Source organism: Procambarus clarkii, chromosome 73, assembly GCF_040958095.1.
Source record: "Procambarus clarkii isolate CNS0578487 chromosome 73, FALCON_Pclarkii_2.0, whole genome shotgun sequence".
Taxonomy (NCBI): Eukaryota; Metazoa; Arthropoda; class Malacostraca; order Decapoda; family Cambaridae; genus Procambarus; species Procambarus clarkii.
In genome coordinates, this window is record NC_091222.1 from 26,280,136 (window position 1) to 26,292,635 (window position 12,500).

General features: G+C 45.5%; 1 protein-coding gene across 5 annotated transcripts in view; it reads right to left on the minus strand.

Annotated features, from left to right (window-relative positions):
• The window catches only part of dati (datilografo), a 140,713-nt gene that overhangs the window by 105,807 nt on the left and 22,406 nt on the right, over positions 1 to 12,500 (minus strand). For all 5 annotated transcript variants that reach the window (XR_011224511.1, XR_011224510.1, XR_011224512.1 and 2 more), the window contains exon 2: positions 5,308 to 5,530. Coding sequence is in view for 2 of the 5 variants with exons in the window: in XM_069312730.1 (XP_069168831.1) it covers positions 5,308 to 5,530 (223 nt within the window). In the remaining 3 variants the exon portion in view is untranslated. The remainder of the gene's footprint in view (positions 1 to 5,307; positions 5,531 to 12,500) is intronic.

Here is a 12,500-nt window from a genome sequence, read left to right on the forward strand (position 1 = left end):
GAGGTGACATCGATCTAGTTGAGGACATCTGAGGAGACATCGATCTAGTTGAGAACATCTGAGGTGACATCGATCTAATTGAGGACATCTGAGGAGACATCGATCTAATTGAGGACATCTGAGGAGACATCGATCTAATTGAGGACATCTGAGGAGACATCGATCTAGTTGAGGACATCTGAGGTGACATCGATCTAATTGAGGACATCTGAGGAGACATCGATCTAGTTGAGGACATCTGAGGAGACATCGATCTAATTGAGGACATCTGAGGTGACATCGATCTAATTGAGGACATCTGAGGAGACATCGATCTAATTGAGGACATCTGAGGAGACATCGATCTAGTTGAGGACATCTGAGGTGACATCGATTAATTGAGGACATCTGAGGTGACATCGATTAATTGAGGACATCTGAGGTGACATCGATCTAGTTGAGAACATCTGAGGTGACATCGATCTAATTGAGGACATCTGAGGAGACATCGATCTAATTGAGGACATCTGAGGAGACATCGATCTAGTTGAGGACATCTGAGGTGACATCGATTAATTGAGGACATCTGAGGTGACATCGATTAATTGAGGACATCTGAGGTGACATCGATCTAGTTGAGAACATCTGAGGTGACATCGATCTAATTGAGGACATCTGAGGTGACATCGATCTAATTGAGGACATCTGAGGAGACATCGATCTAGTTGAGAACATCTGAGGAGACATCGATCTAATTGAGGACATCTAAGGTGACATCGATCTAATTGAGGACATCTGAGGTGACATCGATCTAATTGAGGACATCTGAGGAGACATCGATCTAATTGAGGACATCTGAGGTGACATCGATCTAATTGAGGACATCTGAGGAGACATCGATCTAGTTGAGGACATCTGAGGAGACATCGAACTAGATACCTTTAACAGGACTTCGATGATACCCGAAAAACCGCTAACTAACGCGACCTCGAAGACCCGGACAAGCGAGTCTCTAACACAGGCGCGAAAGTCTGTGGGAAGTGTGCGAATTGGCTGAGATCGTTCGGAGAGGGGGGGAGGGGGGTGTTCGGGGGGGCGGTGAAAGATGGGACCCTCGTCCCAAACCAGCCATTACCAAAATTGCCGGGTCGGGTCTGGAGCGCCGCCCCCCCGAGCTTCTGTAATGAAGAATTATAAGGGCGCCGACCGGCTAGGTTTTAAAGCAGCAGCGCAAGGAAAAATTAGATCTGAATTTATGCTTTTGACGAGGGAGAGGGAGAGAGGGAGAGAGAGGGAGGGAGGGAGAGAGGGAGAGAGAGAGGGAGGGAGAGAGAGAGAGAGAGAGAGAGATATAATGAATGAGACAAAAAAACTAGTGAGAGAGGTCAAAGTCTTTCAGTTTCTTTGCTCTTTTTAAGACATCGCGCCAGAAGAATGTACAAGAACAGGGTTCAATTTGGACAAAAAGGCAGGTCACACGGGTGTTCGGATGGGTGTTCGGGCGGGTGTTCGGACGGGTCGCAGCGGCCGGCGGAGTGCTTGGAAAATCCACACACACATCCACATTATTTTTCTCGCTTCAAATGTAATTCTGGAATTGAACCAAAAATTCTTCCATTTTCGTGATTTGAAAGGTGTCGAGTGTGTGCGTGTGCGTGTCTTGAGTGTTTGCGTGTGCGTGTGTGTCTCTTGAGTGTGGGCGTGTGCGTGTGTCTCTTGAGTGTGGGCGTGTGTGTGTGTCTAGTGTCCTTTGGCTCTCACGCAAGAGCACAAAAGCGCACAAGAGAGGTTAATGTCTTTTTAATAAAAAGTTAACTAAACGCTATTATATTTTTCGAAACTAATCTGAACTCCAATTACAGCATTCCAAGAAGGTTTCAACACCTACATGTGGGAGTAAACAAGACCGGTTTGGCCCTGGTATTGGACTTAAGGCCTATCAACCTCTGAAGGGTTGACAGACCTCTGGAGGATTGAGGGTTGCACGCTAGGTTGCTCTAGCGTTGCAACATCTGTCAATCTAGCGTGCAAGGTTGAGCAGAAGTGAAAAACAAATGTCTGCCGTGGACTCCTTCGGCGAACCATAGAAATAAGGTGCCTCTGAGAGCCCTAGAAACTATCCGGTGTGTATGTTTATTTAAATCCAGAGGGATAGGCGTTGAAGACAGAGGGAGAGGCGCTGAGGACAGAGGAATAGAAGCTGAGGACAGAGGGATAGGAGCTAGCTGAAGACAGAGGGAGAGAAGCTGAAGACAGAGAGACAGGAGCTGAGGACAGACGGAGAGGAGCCGAAGACAGAGGGATAGGAGATGAAGACAGAGGGATAGAAGCTGAGGACAGAGGGATAGGAGGTTCCCTGTCCCATACCCAAGTAATGAGACGGGTTCACAGGGCGAACAACACAGCCCACGACAGCCCTCAGCGCCCCAGCCATCACACACAAAGCAGAATTCGAGTTTTGAGAGACCTCGGGCGAGTAATTTGTAGATGATTAAAATATGACGAATTGGAATGAGGAAAGCAAGAGAGGAAACAAACGGAATGTATGCACCTCGTTGTGCTTGAGGGTGGGGGGGTTGAGCTCTGGCTCTTTGGGCCCGCCTCTCAACTATCAATGCGTTGATTCAGAGATAAGGATACGTTTTAGGAAGAGAAGGAATAGGTATTAGGGAGATAAGGACGAACAGGAAAAGCAAGATGGGTATTAGGGGATAAGAGAAGGAAGAAAACAGGGAAATGACAATAAACAAAACAAATAATGAAGGAACGTTATCTTGAGGTTATCTTGAGTTGATTTCGGGGCTTTACTGTCCCCGCGGCCCGGTCCTTGACCAGGCCTCCACCCCCAGGAAGCAGCCCGTGACAGCTGACTAACACCCAGGTACCTATTTTACTGCTAGGTAACAGGGGCATTCAGGGTGAAAGAAACTTTGCCCATTTGTTTCTGCCTCGTGCGGGAATCGAACCCGCGCCACAGAATTACGAGTCCTGCGCGCTATCCACCAGGCTACCAGGCCCCTTATAACAGGGGGAATATAACAAGGAGGGTAGTGAAGCATAAGGAAGAAGGTGGAAGTGGAAATAAGGAAAGAGGACAAAAGCGACGACAGGAAAGAAAAAAGACCAAAGATAGTGTATAACAAAAACAACAACAGCATCAACAACAACAACAGCATCAACTACAACAGGTCAGCCTTAAGCCACAACAACAACAGCAAATACAGCATCAACATACATCACAACAGTCATATTGGCCGAGGATACACTATCTCCCAAACGAACGATGTATTATTAGAGAATACACCACTTTTAGTCTGTCTCATATCCTTTATCCTATCAGGGGAAATGAGAGAGAGAGAGAGAGAGAGAGAGAGAGAGAGAGAGAGAGAGAGAGAGAGAGAGAGAGAGAGAGAGAGAGAGAGAGAGAGAGAGAGACAGACAGAGAGAGATAGAGAGATGCTGGCAGTGTTGAGATGAACTACAACATGTGAACTCTGCTAACGAAGGATTCAACCATACATACAAGAACTGAACAAAATATGAACATAATACTTACACATAAGAGAGAACAAGAGGAATGTGATTTTTCTCAACTATTAAAATGTTCTTGAATATAAAATCATATCATAAGAATATGATCAAGATTATATTCTTGATCACAAACCTGTTCCTGAGTGAGACTCCAAGATGCTGGAAGCTGAGGAGTTCCGTCACAGATGGAAGATGCAAAACTTTACAGATTCATCTCGCCACGACTCAATGCTGACATATCAAGAATTGACCCAAGGAAAAAGGCAAGAAATAAGTGAGAGAGAGAGAGAGAGAGAGAGAGAGAGAGAGAGAGAGAGAGAGAGAGAGAGAGAGAGAGAGAGAGAGAGAGAGAGAGAGAGAGAGAGAGAGAGAGAGAGAGAGTGTTAGACAGAGAGAGAGAGAGAGAGAGAGAGAGAGAGAGAGAGAGAGAGAGAGAGAGAGAGAGAGAGAGAGAGAGAGAGAGAGAGAGAGAGAGATGCTGGCAGTGTTGAGATGAACTACAGCATCCCGGACGCGACACAGGAGAGGACGACCCAAGAGACTCGTCAAGTCTTTTATTATCCATGGGGGGCAGCGCTCCCCCCATCTCCTCCTCCGTTTATGGCCCCGCGCTCACAAATATCACGCATAAAGACCAGTTGGAAGCGAGGGGAAATGGGGGGGATAGACTCCTCATGACTATCCTCAAGTTTGGTCGACCACCTAACCTCCTGAAAATAATCCACAAGGCAGCTTCGATGCATTGACAAAATCCATTTGTTTACATTGAAGGGATAGGGGCAGCTATACGATGTCTTTAGGAGAGAAGGAGATGTAGGAAGAGGAAGGAATAAGAAGAGAGGAAGTCACTATGGCTGGTAACCCCCGCTTTATTTTATGCCTGAATTTGAATATTCCGACAAAATAACTCGACCTTTTGTTTCGCGTGCTCTGAATTTTCTCCCAGAGTTACATAGAGGGGCGGGTACATACACTCTTGGTGGGCGGTGTAGCTGTCTTCTGCGCCCCTTTTCCTACACTATGGCACACTCTCCCTCTCTCCTACACTCGCTCTCACTCTGCCTACACCCTCTGGTCCTCCACAGACCTTGACAAAGGGTACACGTTCAGAAAAAAAGGAAGATAATCTCCCCCCCCAGTACAAATCAGTCTCTCAAATGGTGAAATGTGAAACTGAATCAGCTTGAAAAATTAGTGGTGAGGGAGGTGGTTAGCTGATTGGTGATGGTGGTGGTTAGATGACTACTGAAGATTGGTAAATACACAACGGAGGGTGGCTAAATGGCTGCTGACCAACACGGGATTAGCCAATTGGTAATTTGCAGCTAGTGGGTAGATGACGGGAAAGCAATGATTTGTTATCGTGGTGGATAGGCCGATGTTAAGGCAGTTAGACTTGTTGGTATGTGCTGTGGATATATGCTATGGTATGATGTTTGTTGCCAATCACTAAACTATGTCTCTGTAGTTGGAATATAACCCCGAAAATTAACACCACGTTTGGGGAGACTAAGAGATTGAAAGCGATTGAGATTGAGGGCCTCAGTGACTGAATGAAGCACAAAGTTGATGCCCTCAAACACGAGGAGTCGGGTGGTTGAAAGGTCACAGGGATTAAACCAATGAGCTTCAACATCTCGAAAGCTAAAGAGACCGAATTAGCTATCCAGAAATGAACTGAAAACCATCATGAAGTCTGACCAGTTCCGGAATGAAGAGCCACAGCATGAGCCAGAAGTCAGACGTCACCTAGTTGACGAATAAGGAACATTGCACGACAGAGAAAGGGGTACTCACCAGTGTGAAGCCGCGTGTGTTGTTGAACGTGAGACAGCTGTTTGAAGCGTCGGTCGCAGTAGGAGCACTTGTAGGGCTTCTCACCAGTATGAACCCTGATGTGTTGAACCAACTGGTGGTTTGAGGAGAAAGCCTTAAGGCACTGCTGACACTGATGGGGTTTCACCTCGCTCCGATGGGGGTCCCTATTGTGCATCTGCATTGCAGATTTGTGCATGAAGATCTGAAATAATGGGGGAGTTACGTTACTACTGGACCCTCGTTAACTGCTTGACTTAATCTTAACAAGCAAACTGTCTAACGAGGTTGTTACAGAGACAAGCAATGAAATGGCATTCTGGAAGGAAAGTTTAAGGCAGCTAAGTGAGTAGGAGGAGTGAAGGAACGCTTTAAGAATACGCTATAAAGTTAAGGCTTACACCAGTATTTATCAAACATTTGCGTCTTGCGAAACCTTTACATCTTTTCTCAATCATGACGGCTTTGTCTCTATTAAACAGTTTACGATCTCGCAAGATCTAAGCTTAATATATAACAATAACAATCTTAACCTAGATCGTAAGCTGTTTAATACATGCTAATGCCCTTAAGATTGAGGAAATATATAAGAATGTCGTAAGAGGCCGCTCAAGTGCTTGACGACATCTCGGCTTAGATGCCGCTTAAGGGTTGTTCATTACAGTGCTTGTTAGGCGTCTGGAGATAACTGACCGCCTTTAATAAGCGTCTTAACAAGTCTAAGACAAGCGCCGGAAATGGCTTGGCGCTTACCCCTGATGGGGAATCCCCCCCTTCCCTCCCCCCCCCTCCAACGTAATATTAACCACATAAGACAAATAACAGTAGTTTAAGATTCAGCTACTGAGAGCAAAAAGTTCCAAGTAGCACGGGCTATGGTGATCCCGTAGTAGACTTACCGGGCACAGGAGCAGGGCTGTAACTTGTAAATAAGTCACCCCCCCCCCACCCTCCTTTAAGTAAGTCTGTGAGGTGGTGGGGGGAGAGGGGGGTGTTGCCCCAAACCGCAACCCCCCCCTCCCTAACCAAAGTAGAGAACCCTCCACTTTGCTCTTTCAGTATTAGGAGACACTACGGTTATCTTGAGGTTATCTTGAGATGATTTCGGGGCTTAGCGTCCCCGCGGCCCGGTCCTCGACCAGGCTTCCTTTTTATTACAACCCCCCCCCCCAACCCCCAAGAAGCAGCCCGTAGCAGCTGTCTAACTCCCAGGTACCTATTTACTGCTAGATGAACAGTGGCCATCAAGGCGAAAGAAACATTTTTGCCCATTTGTCTCCGCCTCCACCGGGGATCGAACCCGGGTACTCAGGACTACGAATCCGAACCGCTGTCCACTCAGCCGTCAGGCCCACGGAGGGTTCAACTACGCAGTCCTTCCTGAACGTGAATAAAACATGGCGCTCGTTAGTGGTAAATAGTAAGTGCTGACAAGGGAACCTTCCTTGGAGGGGATTAATCAGAGGCAGGGGGGGGGGATAGGGATAGGGGGGCGTCGACCCCCTACCCCGTCTCGGCCGAGGCCGGGGGGGGGGGATAGGGGGGCGTCGACCCCCTACCCCGTCTTGGCCCGGCGAGGCTACCCGAGCCCAGTGTGTATAAAAAGGCTTTAACTGGCTTGTGATTTGAGAGTTACGGGATCACCATAGCCCGTGCTACATGGACCCTTCGTTCTGAGTAGCTAAGTCTGAAACAACATTGTGATTTGGCATGAGGAAAATTAAAAAAAAAAAAAAAAAAAAAAAAAAAAGTGGGTCTTTAAGGCTAAATGTGGGGCTTTTGAGAGCGCGACAGCCTTTGAAACAAGCGAGACTTTTTGAGACTCGTTCAGACTTTTTGAGGTTTCGCGAGACAAGTTCAGAATTTTATGAGGCTTCGTGACACAATTTCAGACTTTTTAGGCTTCGTGACACAAATTCAGACTTTTTAGGCTTCGTGACACAAATTCAGACATTTAAGGCTTCGTGACACAAATTCAGACTTTTTAGGCTTCGTTAGACAGGTTCAGATTTTTTTGACGCTTCGTGAGACAAGTTCAGACTTTTTCACACTTCGCGAAACAAGGTCATACTTTTTTTTAGGCTTCGTGAGACAAGCTCAGTCTTTTTTACGTTTCGTGAGACAAGTTCAGACTTGTTGAGGCTTCGTGAGACAAGTTCAGACTTTTTTTGAGATTTCGTGAGACAAGCTCAGACTAACTCGAATTAAAGGCTGACGTATTTCCTATATACATAGGGTACAAAATGACCAATTAGACTTTTCGCCACAACAGAGATTTGATCCTTCAAAAGTTGAAATCATTGTCTTCAATCATTTGAAGGAAATGAAAACAAAAGAATGAATTGATAGAAGTAGCAAAGAATGTCACAATATTTGTTTTTTTTTCAGTCAATGACTTTGTTCTGTGTTTACCACTAACGATACAACTATCTTGAGGTTATCTTGAGATGATTTCGGGGCTTAGCGTCCCCACGGCCCAGTCCTCGACCAGGCCTCCACCCCCAGGAAGCAGCCCGTGACAGCTGACTAACACCCAGGTACCTATTTTACTGCTAGGTAACAGGGGCCTTGGGTGAAAGAAACTCTGCCCATTGTTTCTCGCCGGCGCCTGGGATCGAACCCAGGACCACAGGATCACAAGTCCAGCGTGCTGTCCGCTCGGCCGACCGGCTCCCATAATTCTATGCGTTAAAAACTGTAGATCAAATTCATGTAATCTTTCTGGAGGTTATCTTGAGATGATTTCGGGGCTTAGCGTCCCCGCGGCTCGGTCCTCGACCAGGCCTCCTTTTTGTTACACATCCCCCAGGAAGCAGCCCGTGACAGCTGACTAACACCCAGGTACCTATTTTACTGCTAGGTAACAGGGGCATAGGGTGAAAGAAACTCTGCCCATTTGTTTCCCGCCTCCACTGGGGATCGAACCCGGAGTCTCAGGATTACGAATCCAGAGCGTTGTCCGCTCAGCCGTCATGCTCCGTATTGTATAACTAATGTATAATTCATACAGCTGGAACTACCACCACTATGGCTACAAAAACTGTATTTCCTGCTACTTGAATTTACAAAATGTATTATCATTTAATACATTTGCATTGTATTAGAAATGTATTTTCCTTAAATGTATTAAGGAAAATGTATTTTCACAAATAGTTTGAATATGTCACACTGAAAAATATATCAGATTGAGGGATATATCAGACAGAAGTATGTCATGCTCTGATATATGTATATAGAGAGCAGTATATAACACATGAAGAACTATAGATATAGAGGAAGATATATAGATATAGAAGATATAGAGGATATAATGCATGATAACACACTGTAGATATAGAAGATATAGAGGATATAACACATGAAGATCTATAGATATAGAGAAAGATATATAGATATAGAAGATATAAATGATATAACACATGATAACACACTGTAGATATAGAAGATATAGAGGATATAACACATGAAGAACATCACAATTGGGAGGTGAACACCGTGAACACATTATAGCTACTTGAAGAACACTTCGACATGTTCAAAATAACACCCCCATGTAACCCCCCCCCTATCCCATCCCCCCACACTTTTCCCCCATGCCTCTACCCCCAAGGTCCTTTCTACTTCTACCCATTATGATCTACCTCTACCCCCACACAATCTACCTTTAGGTAGATGGTGTGGGGGTACCCACACCATCTACCTTCTCCCTCTCTATATCGCCTCTATTACACCCCTCTATTTAAGACCCCCCAAACCCCCCCCCCCCCTCTATTCCCTTTTCCACACGGTGGCCCCCCCCCCCATTCATGAGTAGATAGTAGACATATCACGTGGATATGTAGATGGGGAACATATCACGTTCATGAGTAGATAGTGGACATATCACCTGCATATGTAGATAGGGAACATATCACGTCCATATGTAGATAGTGGACATATCACGTCTATATGTAGATAGGGACGGGGGGGGGGGGTTTGGGACACCCTCCCCCCTTCTCAACACACAAACTATCACTCCAATGTATAAATGAAAAATAAAAACTGCTTAGGGACCAATTTTTCACAGTCACTGTTTCAAAGAAAGATTACGAAAAACTGATGTGATTAAAATCCTCATTAAAAATCCGCCATATTTCGGCACACATGGCTCTTGGACGCAATTTTTCACGTGTAATGGGATGCGACTTGGCTAGATTCAGCCCCCCCTTCCATCTCTGGCTTGGTTTCTGTTCCACTTAGTTTCGTCCTTGGCCGCCCCATTTTCCGGCACCTTTCCTATCCGGGTCGGAAACCTTTCCCTGGTGTCGAACTCCTTGTGTCTGCGAATATCCGCACGCGACAGTGGAGCCAAGGCGCCATAGTGATGGAGTGCTGATGGTGTAGAAGTGAGAGAGAATGAGGGAGAGATGAGAGAGGGATGAGAGCGAACGGGAATAACCCACATGGGATGTAATACGCCAACAAATGAGCCACATTAATGAAGAAACGTTCTCGCTGTCTTTTAATCGTTGCTGTTGAACGTTTAACGACATGTCGTTTTTCAGGGCCCGGGGAGATGGGAGGGGAATGAAAGGGGGGGAGGAAAGAAAGGGAAAGAAGGGAGAGGATATTCCTATAATGCCCAAAGGTAAATCACCCCCAAAAAATCCATTATTGAAACATCAGAGGCGATAATCACACCGATATTGCAAATCCGGCGATTTAAGCGCGAAATATATCGAGTAGCGCAGTTTGTGGCTATGTGGATATACCATAGATATATGGCTTATAGGTATACCTTGACGCTCAGTATATCAGTATATCCTTACTGCCTATATACGTCTCTCAGGGAGGTATACATATCCTATTCTTTACTGGGAGAAAGGAGAATGTTTGGATATCTTTTTGAGTAATCTCCCGTTATCTGTGATTGATGTAGGACGGTGTACTGTCAACTGTGAGGAAGGTCCTTGTGTTATTTACACAGTGAATGAGGGTCACTGTTCTGTTAACCCATTTACACAGTGAATGAGGGTCACTGTTCTGTTAACCCATTTACAGCCATAGTTATATTTATCATATAATTTAGAGAACTTTCACCCGTACCGGGAACCTGTACCATGTACCGAGAGGCTGTACCATGTACCGGGAACCTTTACCATGTACTGGGGAGCTGTACCATGTACCGGGAGGCTGTACCATGTACTGGGGGAGCTGTACCATGTACCGGGGGGCTGTACCATGTACCGGGAACCTGTACCGGGGAGCTGTACAAAGTATTGGACAGGTGTACCACATCAATGTTCTGATATCCTCTTTCTCACAGACAGCCCAAGATATGCAGCTTTGCTTCCGTTCAATGTAACTTGCATATATATTGGAACCTCTCTGCTCTACTGAGCTGAAGAGCGCCGCCATCTTCCCTTTCTCAGGTCCACTAAACATGCATTAGAGTCTTGTGCAACCAATGCAAATCCTTATCTAATAAGTGGCGTGTAATACACCTCTCCCCTTGCTTGAATCACCAGTGTACTTTCCCCTTATTCCAGCACGATTCCCCTCTCATAATTGCGTGCCTAATTCCCCTCTTTGAAGATGCAACAATTCTGTCTTAAACTATGATATTTCCGGCTCACCAATGAGACCCCCGCTCTTAAACGTCGGGTTAATTCCTAAGTAATTCATTGGAGGAGGAGATCTGCCGTTTTCTTAGCTTGAAATATTTCGAAAATCTAACAAATGTTGATGTTTAAGGCTATAAATGTGGCCCTTGGAACTGAAGTCAGGTCTGGGGGTTATTTGTTAATTTTTTTTTTCATTTAGGCTTCCTCAGCAAGAAGCTGTGGAAGCTGAGGCTTCTTGAAGCTGTGGAAGCTGAGGCTTCTTGAAGCTGTGGAAGCTGAGGCTTCTAGAAGCTGTGGAAGCTGAGGCTTCTTGAAGCTGTGGAAGCTGAGGCTTCTTGAAGCTGTGGAAGCTGAGGTTTCTTGAAGCTGTGGAAGCTGAGGCTTCTTGAAGCTGTAGCTTCTAGACTTGCTTCAGGGGCAAGACTTCTCACACTTTCAAAGACTAATTTTTATGTACTACGTTTCAGGCTTATATTTGTTTTTTTGGGTGAGGTGAGAGGAAACAAATTAATGGGAAAAAGACAGAACACGAAACGAGGTCTGATAAAGACCTTTTGTGCCCTCTGTAACGCTTTTGCGCTACCGCTCACAGGATGAGTATGGGGTGCACAATAAACTAGCCGGATCAATGGGTATATATGGGGTAAATAACCATGGGTATACATTGTATCTGCTTCTGTGCTGGTTCGGGGTCTTGAAGTGGGTAGACTGTAATTATGTGATAATTGGCTGTTGATTGATGGTTTTGACTTTTTGATGTGTAGTGCCTTGCTGATATCGAGTCTCCTGTTATCGTCGATAATTTCTGTGTTGCTTGTTAAGATATCTCTGGCGATGGTCTGGTTGTGGGAGATTATATGCTCCTTGATGGAGCCCTGTTGTTTATGCATTGTTAATCGCCTAGAAAGAGACGTTGTTGTCTTGCCTATATATTGAGATCTTTGGGGCTTACAGTCCCCAAGTGGGCATTTGAAGGTATAGACGACTTTGGTTTCTTTCAAGGCGTTCTGTTTGGTGTCTGGGGAGTTCTTCATGAGTAGTTTGGCTGTTTTCTCGTTTCTGTAGTAAATTTACAATTGTATCTTCTGATTTTTACAATTTTACAATTCAATTTACAATTCTGTAGTAAATTGTTAATTGTATCTTCTGATTTTTGTCTGTAGGGATAACGTTCCTATTAATAATATCTTTCAAGACACTTTCCTCCATTTTACGAGCCGTTGAAAAGAAGTTTTTGTAAAATAGTCAAATAGGGAGCAGGTCGGCCGAGCGGACAGCACGCTGGACTTGTGATCCTGTGGTCCCGGGTTCGATCCCAGGCGCCGGCGAGAAACAATGGGTAGAGTTTCTTTCACCCTATGCCCCCGTTACCAAGCAGTAAAATAGGTACCTGGGTGTTAGTCTGCTGTCATGGGCTGCTTCCTGGGGGTGGAGGCCTGGTCGAGGACCGGGCCGCGGGGACACTAAAGCCCCGAAATCATCTCAAGATAACCTCAAGATAAGATAACCCTATGCCCCTGTTACCTAGCAGTAAAATAGGTACCTGGGTGTTAGTCAGCTGTCACGGGCTGC